The 15,111-nt window shown below is 44.3% G+C and overlaps 1 protein-coding gene across 6 annotated transcripts in view; it reads left to right on the top strand.

The window, feature by feature from the left end:
- The window catches only part of KIF9 (kinesin family member 9), a 42,459-nt gene that overhangs the window by 4,690 nt on the left and 22,658 nt on the right, over positions 1-15,111 (top strand). For 5 of the 6 annotated variants that reach the window (XM_074946459.1, XM_074946458.1, XM_074946454.1 and 2 more), the window contains 12 exons: positions 109-274; positions 409-515; positions 2,830-3,054; positions 5,032-5,115; positions 5,231-5,323; positions 6,359-6,506; positions 7,756-7,820; positions 9,627-9,704; positions 11,080-11,148; positions 11,980-12,084; positions 13,578-13,633; positions 14,515-14,605. In XM_074946459.1, coding sequence (XP_074802560.1) covers positions 109-274; positions 409-515; positions 2,830-3,054; positions 5,032-5,115; positions 5,231-5,323; positions 6,359-6,506; positions 7,756-7,820; positions 9,627-9,704; positions 11,080-11,148; positions 11,980-12,084; positions 13,578-13,633; positions 14,515-14,605 — 1,287 coding nt within the window. The remainder of the gene's footprint in view (positions 1-108; positions 275-408; positions 516-2,829; positions 3,055-5,031; positions 5,116-5,230; positions 5,324-6,358; positions 6,507-7,755; positions 7,821-9,626; positions 9,705-11,079; positions 11,149-11,979; positions 12,085-13,577; positions 13,634-14,514; positions 14,606-15,111) is intronic. The other variant, XM_074946456.1, reaches the window with a different exon arrangement.

The raw sequence follows: 15,111 nt of genomic DNA, 5'->3' as shown, positions 1-15,111 counted from the left end.
AGTTATGGTAGCAGAAATGAGCAGTAACCCTGCTGCAGTTACACTGGGGCTGATTTTGGCCCAATCTCTCTTGTAGCACATCAACATTCTTCATCTCTGTCTTTTTAGAGCATAGATATTTACATCAGGAGAGATATTAAGAAAGGAGTCGTCAATAACAAGCAGACTGATTGGTCCTTTAAATTGGATGGTGTTCTTCACAATGCCTCACAGGATTCGGTGTATGATGCAGTAGCTAGGGACTTGGTATCCCAAGCTCTGAATGGCTATAATGGTAATTTTTTTATTGATATATGTTATTTTAAGATATAGTGGGGCTCCCCATCTGAGGATAAGGTCCCTTTGATGTTACATTGGAGAAATGAATGAGTCCTACTGAATTTATTGTTTTCCTTTAAACTTTTCTAGGCACTATTATGTGCTATGGGCAAACAGGAGCTGGTAAAACATACACCATGACAGGAGCAACTGAAAGCTACAAGCATAGAGGAATCATACCCCGAGCTATACAGCAGGTACCAAAGATTTGAATTAGAAAGGAGGGGAAGAAGGAGAAACTAGTACATCTGTCATATCATCTGTTATCCTCCCAGTCCTAAGAAATGTGTTGACCGCCCCAAACATGGGCTACAAGGTCACCACCAATTATTTTAACAGGAGATGGATATTATATGGTCCTTAAAGAAGTTGTGGGACAATAAAACATCATTATGTTGCACCTTGATGTTCCGTTGTGATTTTTCATTGTAACACTGTGACCTTGTGCTGTGAGAGTGGTAACATTTCAATGCAATGTGATGATGTTGCATTGTGATATGCGGACATGTCATCCTGTTGCAACATAAACATGATGTCATGATGTGCAACTTTCTCAACCTCTCAAAAGGGTACTCTGTTGGGTGAAGATTCTTGTGTGCCTGCTCCCAGAAGCACAGCTGAAAAGCAGAGTGTAGGGCTGACATAACCTACACAAACCAAAGCTGGAAGATGTTCTGCATTATTTGTTTCCAGTAGCTGCTGTGTTAGGTATTTTCCAAGCATAAAAAAGAACCAATTCCTGCAACAAAGAGCTGATCTGATTAGCTCATTGTTATATTGTCCTTAACTCCCGCCTGAATAATTTCTTACTAGTTATATTCCTTGGTGTTAGTGTAAGTGCTGTTCGTGCAATTAGAAAAAAGCAATTCAGCCAGCAAATGGAATGTTCTTTATTGTTTAGATAAAACACAGAAAACTCTTGTTTTAGGCTTCCTACCCTTGACACTATCCCTTTAAAGGTATAATATTTTCAAAACCAAAATAATTTTGAAAATCTTATTAGAGCTGCTGCAGTCCTGCTGAGAGTGTGCCATACACTTACTGACTGATTTATAAAAAAAAGAACAGGAGTACTTGTGGCACCTTAGAGACTAACAAATATATTTGAGCATAAGCTTTCGTGGGCTACAGCCCACTTCATCGGATGCATGCAATGGAAAATACAGTAGGAAGATTTTATATACACAGAGAACATGAAACAATGGGTGTTACCATACACACTATAACGAGAGTGATCAGTTAAGGTGAGCTATTTACCAGCAGGAGAGAAAAAAAACCTTTTGTAGTGATAATCAAGATGGGCCATTTCCAGCAGTTGACAAGAACGTGTGAGGAACAGTAAGGGGGAAAAATAAACATGGGGAAATAGTTTTACTTTGTGTAATGACACATCCACTCCCAGTCTTTATTCAAGCCTAATTTAATGGTGTCCAGTTTGCATATTAATTCCAATTCAGCAGTCTCTCGTTGGAGTCTTTTTGAAGGTTTTTTGTTGTAATATTGCGACTTTTAGGTCTGTAAGCGAGGGACCAGAGAGATTGAAGTTTTCTCCGACTGGTTTTTGAATGTTATAATTCTTGAGTCTGATTTGTGTCCATTTATTCTTTTACGTAGAGACTGTCCGCTTTGGCCAATGTACATGGCAGAGGGACATTGCTGGCACATGATGGCATATATCACATTGGTAGATGTGCAGGTGAACGAGCCTCTGATAGTGTGACTGATGTGATTAGGTCCTATGATGGTGTCCCGTGAATAGATATGTGGACACAGTTGGCAATGGGCTTTGTTGCAAGGATAGGTTCCTGGGTTAGTGGTTCTGTTGTGTGGTGTGTGGTTGCTGGTGAGTATTTGCTTCAGGTTGGGGGGCTGTCTGTAAGCAAGGACTGGCCTGTCTCCCAAGATCTGTGAGAGTGATGGGTCGTCCTTCAGGATAGGTTGTAGATCCTTGATGATGCACTGGAGAGGTTTAGTTGGGGGCTGAAGGTGACAGCTAGTGGTGTTCTGTTACTTTGTTGGGCCTGTCCTGTAGTAGGTGACTTCTGGGTACTCTTCTGGCTCTGTAAGTCTGTTTCTTCACTTCAGCAGGTGGGTATTGTAGTTGTAAGAACGCTTGATAGACAGACAGAGACAAATACCTACAAGATCTCTGAGGGGTTGGAGCAAATGCAGTTGTATCGTAGAGCTTGGCTGTAGACAATGGATCGTGTGGTGTGGTCTGGATGAAAGCTGGAGGCATGTAGGTAAGTATAGTGGTCAGTAGGTTTGTGGTATAGGGTGGTGTTTATGTGACCATCGCTTATTAGCACTGTATAATATAATATAACTAATATATTTGTTAGTCTCTAAGGTGCCACAAGTACTCCTGTTCTTTTTTCGGATACAGACTAACACGGTTGCTACTCTGAAACCTGACTGATTTATAGTGATTCACATCCTGAAAAGCCACAAATTGATAGGAACCTTGTTTGTGAACTCAGACTGTCATTGACAAGCATATGATCTGTGCAGGTGTACAGGGCAGTTGAAGAATGCATCGATCAGTCCATCACTGTCCGAATGTCCTACCTGGAAATCTACAACGAGACTCTCTTTGACCTTCTCTCCACTGTGCCTCATGACATGTCCGGTGACACTCACATGGCTGTAGTGGAGTACCCCCAGGGTGTCTTTGTGAAGGGCTTATCTATGCATCCAGCCAGCCACGAGGAAGATGCTTTAAATCTCCTGTTTGAGGCAAGATAAAACAATGACTCACTATTATTTCTCATCCTTATTTTTTATGTTTATTTTTGCTGATTTAGCTGAGGAAAGGAGAGTTGTCTAGGGGTTAGAGCAGAAGATGGGAAGTCATGACTCTTAGGGTGAGATCCTCACTTCTTCTCCAGCCCCGGCATAAAACCCCTGGTTCCTGTCAGGGAGGATTCCCCTGGTGCAGATACTGTGGAAAACAGCATATGTCTGCTGTCCGAGAACCCCCCTGCAAGTCCTGGTATATGGGCAGTGCTGTGGTGAGGCTGGAGGTGGAAGGGGTGTGTCTGGGGTGGGGCTGCATCACACAGTGCTGTGGAGATTCCAGGCAGCACTATGGCCCATAGGGCAGGCCAGGGAGGCTGCTGTAACTTAGGTTCCCAAGGTTGTCTAAATTATGCTGGGGGCTTCCCTAGCCCTAGAGCAGCACAGGATTGGGAGTGCAAACTGGCTTGTTTTCAGTGTGCTGGTGATCACATTTAGGAAGTCAAGGAGCAGGTTAAGCAGAGTGCAAAGGATAGTCTGTAAGGTATCCTAATTAGCAGAACCAATGTCTGAGCCGTGTTGTCTTTCCTTTTTGAAAAAATGCATGTCAACACTCTCCCATAGCAAGCGAAGACACCTACCATTGACACTTTCTGCAGATAGATGGGGCAGTCATGGCATGCCTACATCTAGGCAGTCATGCAGAGGGGACACTCAGATAGCTGGGCAGGTGAAACTAGGAGGCATACATACATCTGCATCAACTTTGCACATAGGGGCCTTAGCTTGGACAAGAGTAAGTTGAATAGTTAGCTCCATATCTAGAAAGCATGTTTCACCAATAACTGAAAAGCCCTTAAACCCTTCCTTTTTTTGCTTTCCAATTGCTGAGACTATGTTCAGGTGTTCTGATGAAGCTCAGGCTGGGTAGTCAGCTGGGTTACTAGTAACAATCATTCTTGATTTCTAGAATGGGAGACATACGGTGTGGTGGCTAACCGCAAGACCTGGGAGTCAGGAGAAGTGCCAGAGCAGTTTATGGAGATAACTAGGCACTTAGACATCAAAATGATCTAAACAGCACCCATAGTTATTTGTGTCTGCGAATTGTGGGTACAAGAAGGGAGGCTGAGTTTTGAAAAATCTGTCCTTTGATGTCTGTGCTTCCGTTTCCTCATCTGTAAAACAGGGATAAGAACATTTCTCTAAAGATACCAACTTGACTGGGTTCCTGTTTTGGGGTCTCGACTCCTTACCATGAGGCAGGCCGGAACTCCTCTAGTTCTCAAATGCTTTGAGACACAGGCAGGCCAGCCACCTTTTGAGACTAACTACAGGTGCCTTAGTGGTGCCCTCTAGAACTTCAGTTCCTTTCTCACCGTGCTCCACTGTGACGCTCCCTGTCAGAACTGCAGCCATCACAGACTGTCACAGCATCATTTTCAGTGACTGATGCATTTTCTTGTGGTCCCTTCCTATCCTATAAGTAATCTTGGGTGTCTATTACACTTAGGGGAGATCTTTGCTTCATGCTTATCAAGGAACTGAAGCAGGCATGGACGCACTAAGTCTTGCCTGCTGTTCCTCAAAGGGCCACATTTTTTGAGGATTAGAGTAGCTCTGGCCCCTTTCACACTAGGAACCTGAGCCCTAGGGATGGGAATCCAGTTCATATGGAATCTTCAGAGAAGCAGTATGACAGATAAGTAGTGATCCCTTACCTGTCTTCATGAGTGGAATATTTGCAGTGTGCTTTGAGAGCCATGCTAGAAATGCCTAGGATAGACAGATGTTGGGAGTGCCTCAGATAGAAGGCTGTGGATAAGTGACCAATTTTATTATTATCTCTACATATTGAAGATACAAGCATTGTTTGTTTAACTGTGACTTTAATAGTCTTCCTTTCATATTTATTCTTCTAGTATTTATTTTATTTTTTAATAAAAATAATGTCCTGAATTTTGACTTCATTTTCAGGGTGAGACCAACAGAATAATAGGTGAACATACTCTGAATAAAAATTCATCCAGGTCCCATTGCATATTCACTATCTATATTGAGGTAAGTCCGCTGGCAGGTTTCCTGGGGGCTCAGAGATCTAGGGGTCTTTGAAATCTAAATGTGTACTCTACTTCTGCCTTGTTGTGTGTAATGTTAAATACAATTTTTTTCCCAGTCTCATTCTAGAATTTTGTCAGATGCCAAATACACTGCTTCAAAAATGAACCTAGTGGATCTGGCAGGTTCAGAGAGAGTGGGGAAGACTGGGGTAAGCAGATGGGGAAAAATGTTTGCTCTTTGTAAGAGATGGGTCCAATTGTTAAAGTGATGCATGTGGAGTCAGATGACTTTTCCACTACAGTTAATGGAAACAGCAAAACTGAATTCCCTTTATGCCATATTGAACATTTACCTCTAAAGGAGGGTGGTAGTAAACATAATTTATATTTCCACTTTAGCCAACTGAATTTTATTCTAGCTTGTTTCTGGGAATTTGGTGTCAGGACGAGAAGGAGCTTGATTCTGGTGTTAGATGTATGCTTCAGTTGTTAATCCCTAAGTATGTGTCAGCATCTCCTTACCACAGTTGCACATGAGGAGCTGTAGATTTTTCAGGATCTATGCTTGACACAAGAATCAAACCCCTGGTCAGTAGATGGGAGGAACCATGACAAATCTCTACCCCATGAAAGCATCAGAGGATGCTCGGTTATCTTCCGTAGCTGTAATATCTTTTTATCAAGTCCAGATGTGCAAAACTCCATCCTCCATGCACCTGTCTCCTGCTTGATCATTCCTTCCAACAGTGTCATTGCTCAGTCTAGGCAAGAGCCTGAGTCATCAGCCTTATTGGGAACTCTTTGTAATTCAGCTTCATTCTGCAACTGCGCTGAAAGCAAAAATCCTTCTGCTTCTGGTGATACTATGGAGACTGATGCAATCACCTTTCTGAAACAATAGGGAACAACTTAAACCTTCACTGCTCCCCTGTGATATACTATGTTGTGCTGAGCAAGAAATCCCCAGGCAGCCTTGTGACAAAGAGAGGATTTCCCCTTTCAGAACCAAGAAAGCCAATATTCTGGCAGACTTGCTATTGCCCAATCACAGCCCTGAAGAACTTGCTCTCAAACTGCAGAAAGCCCTTCAGGATCTAGAATCTCATAGTTAGTCTGTGTTGGACTCATCTCATTTATCCTCCACTTCAATCAGAGCTGTAAGCCCCAGGAGGGGGACACTCTATTTCGCAGTTCACCCACAAAGATGCACGTGGAAACTTTTTGTCTTTTGGTCTTTCTTACAGTCCGAGGGGCAGGTTCTGAAAGAAGCCACGTATATCAACAAATCTTTGTCATTCCTTGAGCAAGCTATCATTGCACTGGCTGATCGTAAGAGGGACCACATCCCCTTCCGGCAGAGCAAGCTCACCCATGCCCTTAAGGATTCATTAGGTAAGGACCTGGAATTGGAATAGAGGGACGAGAAAATATCTTGGTTTCAGTTCTCATGAGGAGATCAAGCCATGACCAAACATGCTCAGTCAATCTGATGGCTTGTCTACACAGCGATTTAATGCATGGTCAGCCAGAGTCTGAATCTACAGCGTAGTAGCTTGCTGTGTACTAAGTGGCCCTGTGGACCCTGTTATAACACACTAAAAGTTCCATAGTGCACTTTGGCTGCCTACCATTTCAAACAAGCTAAACCAAGGCAAAGTGATTTCCAGATCACTCACCATTCCAGTGATGTGCGCCCATGTCAAACAGCAGTATGTCAAAGTGCACTACTGAATTTACAGTGCACTCTAGCATTGTCCATATAGCCAGTTAGTGCTTGGCAAGCCAGTGCACGATAGATTTATGCCCTGGCTGGCCATGTGCTAAATCACTGTGGAGACAAGCCCTGAGTTAATAGTCTAATATATGAAAAATTAGCAGTGGTTTCTGTTTTTCTTACCTTAATGAAACATCAGGCGCACGTACACACAAGCCTCATACTGATCAAGCCAGTAGAAACGTTACTAAACTTTTCTCAGCTGAGAATACTTTAAAAACACACCACAGTCCTTTCAAAGTTCTGATCCTGCAGGTGCTATCAACTCTCATTGAGCCCTGCAGGAGTTGAGGATGATCAGGACCTGAGCAAACATGACAAATGCAAAAACTGTATTACATCTGGAATCTGTAGGACAGGTATCCACCTTAACAACAGTGTATGACACAATCTGAATAGAGAAAGCAACTGAAGACAGGCTGTAGACATCGGCAGTAAGGAACTGAAATCATACAAATTAAGGGTGGAATTTCAAAGCTCTCAGCATTGGCCCAATCCTACTCCTCCCTCTGATTTCATTAGATGAGAGGCAAACACTGAGCGCTTTTAAAATCCCACCTTTCAGCTTTTACCCCACTCCAACCATTTACAGTTTGCATTGCCATATACTTAGCACTAACTCAGAAGGCTGGAGTCAGAACATTGACTGTTCCGTTAACTCATTCCATACCATGCTTATGAACATTATCTTTCATGTTCACCACCGATAACCCTTCCTGTTTTCTTGAAGGAAAAATTACAAACTAGCTATGTTCATTGTAGTCGTGATGTGTCTTTCATTCTTCACTCACTACAGAATGTAAAATTCTCCAGGAAGGAACCCAACACAGAGGAAGTCACATTCCTCCCCCTTGCTGTCTTTTTCAGGGGGAAACTGCAATACAGTCCTGGTGGCAAATATCTATGGTGAAGCTGCTCAGATAGAGGAGACTGTAAGTGGAGAGAGTTCCTTCAGAGACAATGTCCTTCATTTAAAGACATTTTGGTCCTGTCTGCGCTACAGTCAAAATCATGCTAGCAATAACCATGATTAAATTGTAGCATCCAGAGCGCCTTAGTCTGAGGTCCCAGGGAAGTATCATGTCAAATTCAACAAAATCACTTGACATTGCATCAAATGCAGCATGGTGGGAACTATATTGGGCTGGTTTTTCCAGTCTGCTAAGGCCACTCTGTGGCCACATAAGCCATCCATTGAGGATGCTAATCTTCCAAGGGGAAAATGAGACCCATGCAGATAAATACTCAAGGCCAAATTCAGTCTGGATCTAAACATGCATAGTTTCATTAGGTATTATTATTATTTGTACCTTTCCAGCAATGGATTTGGAACTGTACAGCACACAGTGAAGTTAATAGTTATACTTAAGGGCCTGTTATAATCGGAGATCTTTTTTTGAAAATGCCCAGTAGTGCCACGCATAAAGTGTTGATTTTCATAGAATATGCATGGCAGCCGAGTCCCTTGTGAAGTGCTGCAGTTTTTTCAATGGTGGGGAGGCAAAAGTGAGCATCTGTGCACATCAGTCTTCTGCTCAGCGCAACTGGTAGTGCGCAGCATCACATTGGAAGAGCAGTTTGTGGGGGACGCATGTGAGACACAGTAGCCAGCGCTGCCACCACTTGGAACACAAGCAGCTGTGGCCTCAGTGGGAAGGAAGAAACGGGCATTTGTGCTCTGGTCTTCTGCTCAGTGTGATGCCTGGCACATGTCAGTGTCATGTCAGAGCAGCTGTCTGGGGGGACTTGGCAGCCGGTTTTATGCGAGGCACAGTAGCCAGTGCGGCCGCTGCTTGGAACATGCACTACAAGTCACACAGAGCACAAGACTGGCATGTGCGGATGTCTGCTTCCACCTTCCCGCTGAGGCCACAGGTTGTTCATGTTCCAAATGTCAGTGGTGCTGGCTACTGTGCCTCACATAAAACTGGCCACCAAGTCCCCCCGAACTGCTGCTCCAATGTGATGCTGCCACGGACTATGAGCCACACAAAGCACAAGACCTGCACGCAGATGCCTGCTTCCATCTCCCCGCTGTTGGAAAAATCATGGTATTGGGCTAATTTTGTGGTTTCCGCTCAGTCTGTGAAATTGTGATTTCCACAGGGCCTTAGCCCACTTTACACAAGGGCTGAATTTGGTCCTTGGTAGCAACTACACAAACAATTTGGTATGCTAGTACCAGCAATAACCTCCTCATGGTGAGATCGCTTAGGCTTTGGAATAATTCTCCACAGGAAGTTGGTGGTAGCCTCATTGCTTGAGTCATTTAAAATTGGGCTGAACAAAACACTACCGTAAAGTATTGAAGGGAGGAATTCTGCAGTTTATCAGGGAAGGAGTTAGACATTTTTTGAAACTAAATGATCTATCATACAATCTTCTCTGCTATTGGATATCATTACTGTTCTTTATTATTTGTGCTGCGGTGACACCAAAGGCCGCAGTCCCATTGTGGTAGGTGCTGTACACACATATAGCAGAAAGGACGGTCCTCACCCCGAAGAATTTACCATCTAAAGTCATCATCTAAAGATGAATAATCATCTAGAAGCAACCAGGCACTAGAAGACCTACTCCTGGAATGGGGATAGTGTAGAATGGTGGCCTACAATGATATAGCTTTTCCATTTCTAGCTTCTGGGATCCTATAGTATTAAAATAGCAAAGGTTTTTGAGTCTGGTCTGGTGACCCAAACTTGCTTCCTGGTTGATAGGCAAACTGTAATGTTTTTCAGCTGTCCTCTCTCCGTTTTGCTACCAGAATGAAATGGGTCACAACAGAGCCAGCCATCAATGAGAAATACGACCCAGAGGTATGTATATTTTTGTGGGGAAATGGAAGGAAGGAGGTTCTTTTTCTTAGATCCAGGAAAAATTAAGACAGCGCTTCCCAAACTTCTTCATCATGTGTATCACATATTAATAGAGAAACTGTCTCATGGACACCTTCCCTCCCACTGGGAGGATCATCTCCAGTCCCATCTGAGACCCTGCAGACCACCTCCCTTCCCACGGCTAGTCACACAACGTCCCCGCAACAACTACAGCAATTATTCCCATGGAAAAGTAACATTAGAAAAGTAATCAATATATTTTAGCTTCTTTTAGTGCACTTTAAAACAGGGAGGAGACTTAAAATTTTGTGTCCAACCAGCTCTCCTCAGACCACCACAAGTGCTCGATGAATTACTGGTGGTCCATGGACCACACTGTGGGAACCACTGCTCCACAACACACGTGGCAGGAGAGAACCTTGCTGTACTGTACTGCCTGATTTCACGTGTCTGTCTACAGTCGTTGGAAGCAGAGAACCATATAGAGCAGCTTCCTCCAAGAGTTTTCAGATGAGGCTGTGGACCGTGCAACAAACTGTCTTTTCCCCTTCAGCTCCCTTTCTTTCGCTGTGTGATGAACTGAGTGGAAAAGAACTGAAATGTATTTAATGAGATTATTACATGTGGATGCTAAGTGGGAGCTTTGCAAAGGCACAAAGGGCAGTTTGGCAACTAATTCCCACTGAAACTCAGTGGGAATTGCCCCCTCAATAGCCAATGCTTTAAAATAGTCCAGATTAGGGAGACATGCTGGTCTCAGGTATGCAGTGTGAATCTGCTAGCATAATGCATTCCTGTTAAAGTCAGTGGTGAAACTGTCATTGCCTACAGTGAAAGCAGCACTGGGGCTCTGTGCCTTCTGTTTTCAAAATAATGCCACATAATCCAGAAAGACCACAGTATGGGGGCATCATATCGGTGAAGCACTGAGTAGATAAACAGGTGGCTTTCCCTTTGAAAGCTTAAAATGATTTTACAAAGGGTGGCTCCAAGACACAGCAAAGGAGGCTGCCTGCTCGAAGCTATACTAAGGCAAAGTGATTTCCAGATCACTCACTCACCATTTCAGTGATGTAAGCCCAGCAGTGAATTCTCTGGGAGTTGTTATACAGCTGAGACATTATCCAGCAGCCATAGATGTAGTTTGACTTCTGTATTTTGGGTGTGGGGCCACTCCAGTCAGCCAATGGGGAGGCAAATTCCACACCTGCCTTAGGCTTGCAATTCTGGGGGGAAACACCTCCCCTGCCCCCCACCAAACTACACCCATGCCGGCAGCCAATCTGAAGTGGCTTTGGACAGTTCTTTCTCTAGTAGCACTTGGTCACTTGGCATCTTTTTGTTTTCCTGCTAGCGGATGGTCAAGAATCTGGAGAAGGAGATTGCTCTTCTGAAGCAGGAACTAGCCATGCACGACAGCTTGGTAAGGAACAGGCTGCAGCGGTTAATTGCTGCCTATGCTTTCTCTCTAAGCCAGGGGTCGGCAACCTTTCAGAAGTGGTGTGCCGAGTCTTCATTTATTCCCTCTAATTTAAGGTTTCACGTGCCAGTAATACATGTTAATGTTTTTAGAAGGTCTCTTTCTATAAGTCTATAATATATTACTAAACTACTGTTGTATGTAAAGTAAATAAGGTTTTTAAAATGTTTAAGAAGCTTCATTTAAAGTTAAATTAAAATGCAGAGCCCCCCGGACTGGTGGCCAGGACCCGAGCAGTGTGAGTGCCACTGAAAATCTGCTCGCTTGCCGCCTTTGGCACGCGTGCCCTAGGTTGCCTACCCCTGCTCTACGCCATCTTGCTGGGGATCTTAGTGTGTGCTTTATCTTGATTTTAATTTATCTCTAGGATCAGTTATATCCATGCTTGTCAAGCTTTTGCTTTCCCACTGTGTCCCCAGGGGAGTCCTTTGAGTTTAGACAGAGTTCTGAGGGGTCCCCACCAGTTTTCCCTCTTGTTAATTTCCCATTTCACAAGGTTCCATGTCATAGTCATTAACCCCCAGAGTCCTGGATGACAGACAGCATAGCCTTTCAAACCCATCAGTGCCAGTGTTCAGAAGGGAGAGGCAGGGAGTGCACTACTCCCAGCCAACTCCAGAGTCCAGCACCCAGCCAGTCTACAGGATGAGAAACAAAGTCTAAGAATTAAACCTGCCGTGGCAAGGCAGAGCACAGCCAGGTGACTGTCAGGCTACTATTTGCCCAGCTTATTGTAAATTGGTGCAGTTCAGCTGTTCACCTTTTCATTCCAAGGTCAACCGCTCTCTGGTGAATTATGACCCTCTGAATGAAATCCAGATAGCGGAGATTAACTCTCAAGTCCGCAGGTACCTAGAAGGAGCCACAGACGACATCGATGTGAGTAGCTACCTAACTGACAGGGGCTTGTACAACTTGTTCAGCTGGTTATATTTGGCTGGATTCCAGCCTCTTTCAGCTAGAGGAAATGAAATCAGTTTGTGGAGGAACTGAATTTAGAATTAAAGGCAGCACTAATTTTTTGAACACTTCCCTGTTATTTACAGGGAAACTCGGAACACCTGCCTTCTCCTCTCATTCTCATCTCCCCTTAAGTGAGTAGGAAGCTCTAGGAGGCTTCCACCCTGGCCTCAAACGTAGTAGGATGATCTGCTTTGAGCTTCCTTATAAAGACAGTGTCAGAATTCTCCATCTGGGTAAAACCATGTCATAAGAACATAAGAGCGACCATACTGGGTCAGACCAAAGGTCCATCTAGCCCAGTACCCTGTCTTCTGACAGTGGCCAATGCCAGGTGCCCCAGAGGGAATGAACAGAACAGGTAATCATCAAGTGATCCATCCCCTGTCGCTCTTTCCCAGCTTCTGGCAAACAGGTGTGTTCCCAAAGTATCGTTTGAAAAGTATTCCACCTTTTATGGGAGAGGGGAACTTCTGGGGCACTACAGCCCATCTCTCTACTCTTTGCTTTTCTCCCATCCTCAAAGGTCCCAGAAAATTTTCCTGCAGCTGATGGGGGTTGAGGAGAGTTGGCTTCTGTGGAATCCAGGGAGTCTTTTAGGGTCGGAGATGGTCAGTCTAAGTAGGAGCAGGGAAGGACTGAGGAGTTTCTTATAGGGAAAAGATGTCCTTAGTGAGGTCATGGAATCTTTTAGAGGGAAGGATGCTTCTCTGGGAGTGGGGAGAATGTACTTCAGGACTTCCTAGAGAGGAAGGATGGTCCAGTGATTAGGCCACTCGCTTGGGACTTGGGAGATCTAGGTCTCAGACTCTGTGTATGACCCTGTGTAAGTGCCTTAGGCCTGATCCGCAAAGGCATTTAAGTACCTAACTTCTGTAGATTGATCTGGGCCTTAATCTGTGAAATGGGGATAATAGCACTGCATTAAAGCTTGTGAGGGGCTCAGATGCTCCGGCACTGGGAACCAGATAAGTACTTTAGATAGACTCAACAGCATGTGAGTGAGGAGAGAGCTGCATGGCCTGGAGGGTTAGAAGCTGCCTCCTGCGTAATGTTGTGTGTTACACTTTGGCTGATAATTTGCTAACAATTCCTGACCTCTGGGGTTGTACACAATACCTGCACAGCTGGCACCTGCCTCAGCCTATCAGATAGATTCCTCTGTTCTTAAAGCCCACTTAAGAGGCATGAACAATGAGTGATGGTCATAGCCACATGGGGCCTGATTCTCCCAGTGCAGGATACAGGGCTGAGTTATATGTATCCTGAGGCTAGAGAAGGGGGCCCTGGGATTCTATAGTATTTGAACCAGCCTTACAGAGCAAGTTTTTTAAACATTGTACAGTGAATGTGACCACAAGCTCACTGACCTGTCTCCCATTATATCTTCCTTGTACATATCTCTTCCTCAGATAATGAACATCAGGCAAATCCAAGAGGTATTTAACCAGTTCAAAGTAATTTTAAGGTAAGATGTTGTAGCCAGGGTGTGTGCATTAGATAAGGAGATTTAGAAACTCTCCACCAAGCTTCTGTCTGTGACAGCACAGCACGGTGTCGTGACACCGCTGGTGATGTCATTGTAGAATATGCAGACAATAAGTTGTAGTTGTGAGAAGCTCAGCCCAGCTCCTGATGGCTTGGTCAGGGGAAAGGTGCTGCTGGCTAACCCAGTGACACCTATAGATCATGAGGCTGGTCCATGGATGGTGGGCTCCATTAATTGGTTAAGTGTGCTCTGGTGTCTGATCAGGAGGGGTGAGATACTACAGTTACAAAAGTAACATGATGTCACAGCAGGAAGATTTGGGCTTTGAGGAGGGATGTGGCAAGTCTGTAGTATGTCACAGGGTGGGCATTCCTGTTCCACAGGAATCCAAACTGGTCCAGATCTCGTGGGTATTTGTGTTGGTGTTTTGCATGGATTTTGTGCCTCGGGGAGTCCTTTTATGGGGCTAAAATAAAGCAAGAAGATCAGGTCTTCTCATGGTGGTTCCACCATCCAGGACCAAACTACTGTGGAGTTGTGTTATCTGGGCCATAAAAAAGGCTCCCTAAAGTATTTCAAAAGCTAGTGAAAAGTATACATGTCTGAACAGAAGAGATTTCCAGGCCTAAGGGACAGGGTGGGAAGAAGAAAATAGAAGGAGGTCAGAAGAGGTGCATGAAGGAGAGTGGCTTGTGAAGAATGCAGGAAGCAGGAGGGGGAGTAGGAGGAAAGGAGAGCAGAGATAGACGTAGGGGTGATATTAGGCACGACTTTCCTTTGAAGTGTGACACATTTACAAGTTTGGGGCTGTATGAAATTTTCCCTTGAGCACAATGAAAAGGCCTGTTATCTCTCCCCAGCCAACAGGAGCAGGAAGTGGAAGCCAGACTACGAAACAAATACACCCTGATAGACAAAAGTGACTTTGCAGCTATTACTGCTGCTCAGAAGGTAGGGCTTTGGGACTTGACCTTCTGCCTCAAATTCTTCCTACCCTACTTGAGAGGAACCATTGAAATCTAAGGCCCTGAGCTACCATGGTGATGGGCATGAGAGCAGAACAGAGCTGGTACAAGTCAATAGAGCTGCACCAGTTTCCACCAGCAGAGAATCTGGCCGAGTATTTTAACAGGATGGTTTATAAAATAGAGAAAAGGAAAATACACAGGAACTATTACATCAAAAATGCCTGCATGCATGTCTGTCTGTTGTAAAATACAAGGCTAGATCCTCTGTCCCTGCTAGGCTCCCTTAGCACTGTTGGAGCAGCATAAAGGAAACTTACCCCACCCTAAAGGCAGATGTGGATTTCCTTGGGTAGCTTAGGATACAAGACATTTTTCACTATCAGCTTGTTTTTAGTTGGTCCTAACTTTCTGAAACTTTCACCTACTGAGCTGATCACTTCCATGCTTCGACTATGCCTCAGTTTGTTCACTTATAAAATGGGTATAAGA

Source organism: Natator depressus, chromosome 2 (genome assembly GCF_965152275.1).
Source record: "Natator depressus isolate rNatDep1 chromosome 2, rNatDep2.hap1, whole genome shotgun sequence".
Lineage (NCBI taxonomy): Eukaryota > Metazoa > Chordata > Testudines > Cheloniidae > Natator > Natator depressus.
This window is presented reverse-complemented; position numbering and strand designations above follow the sequence as displayed.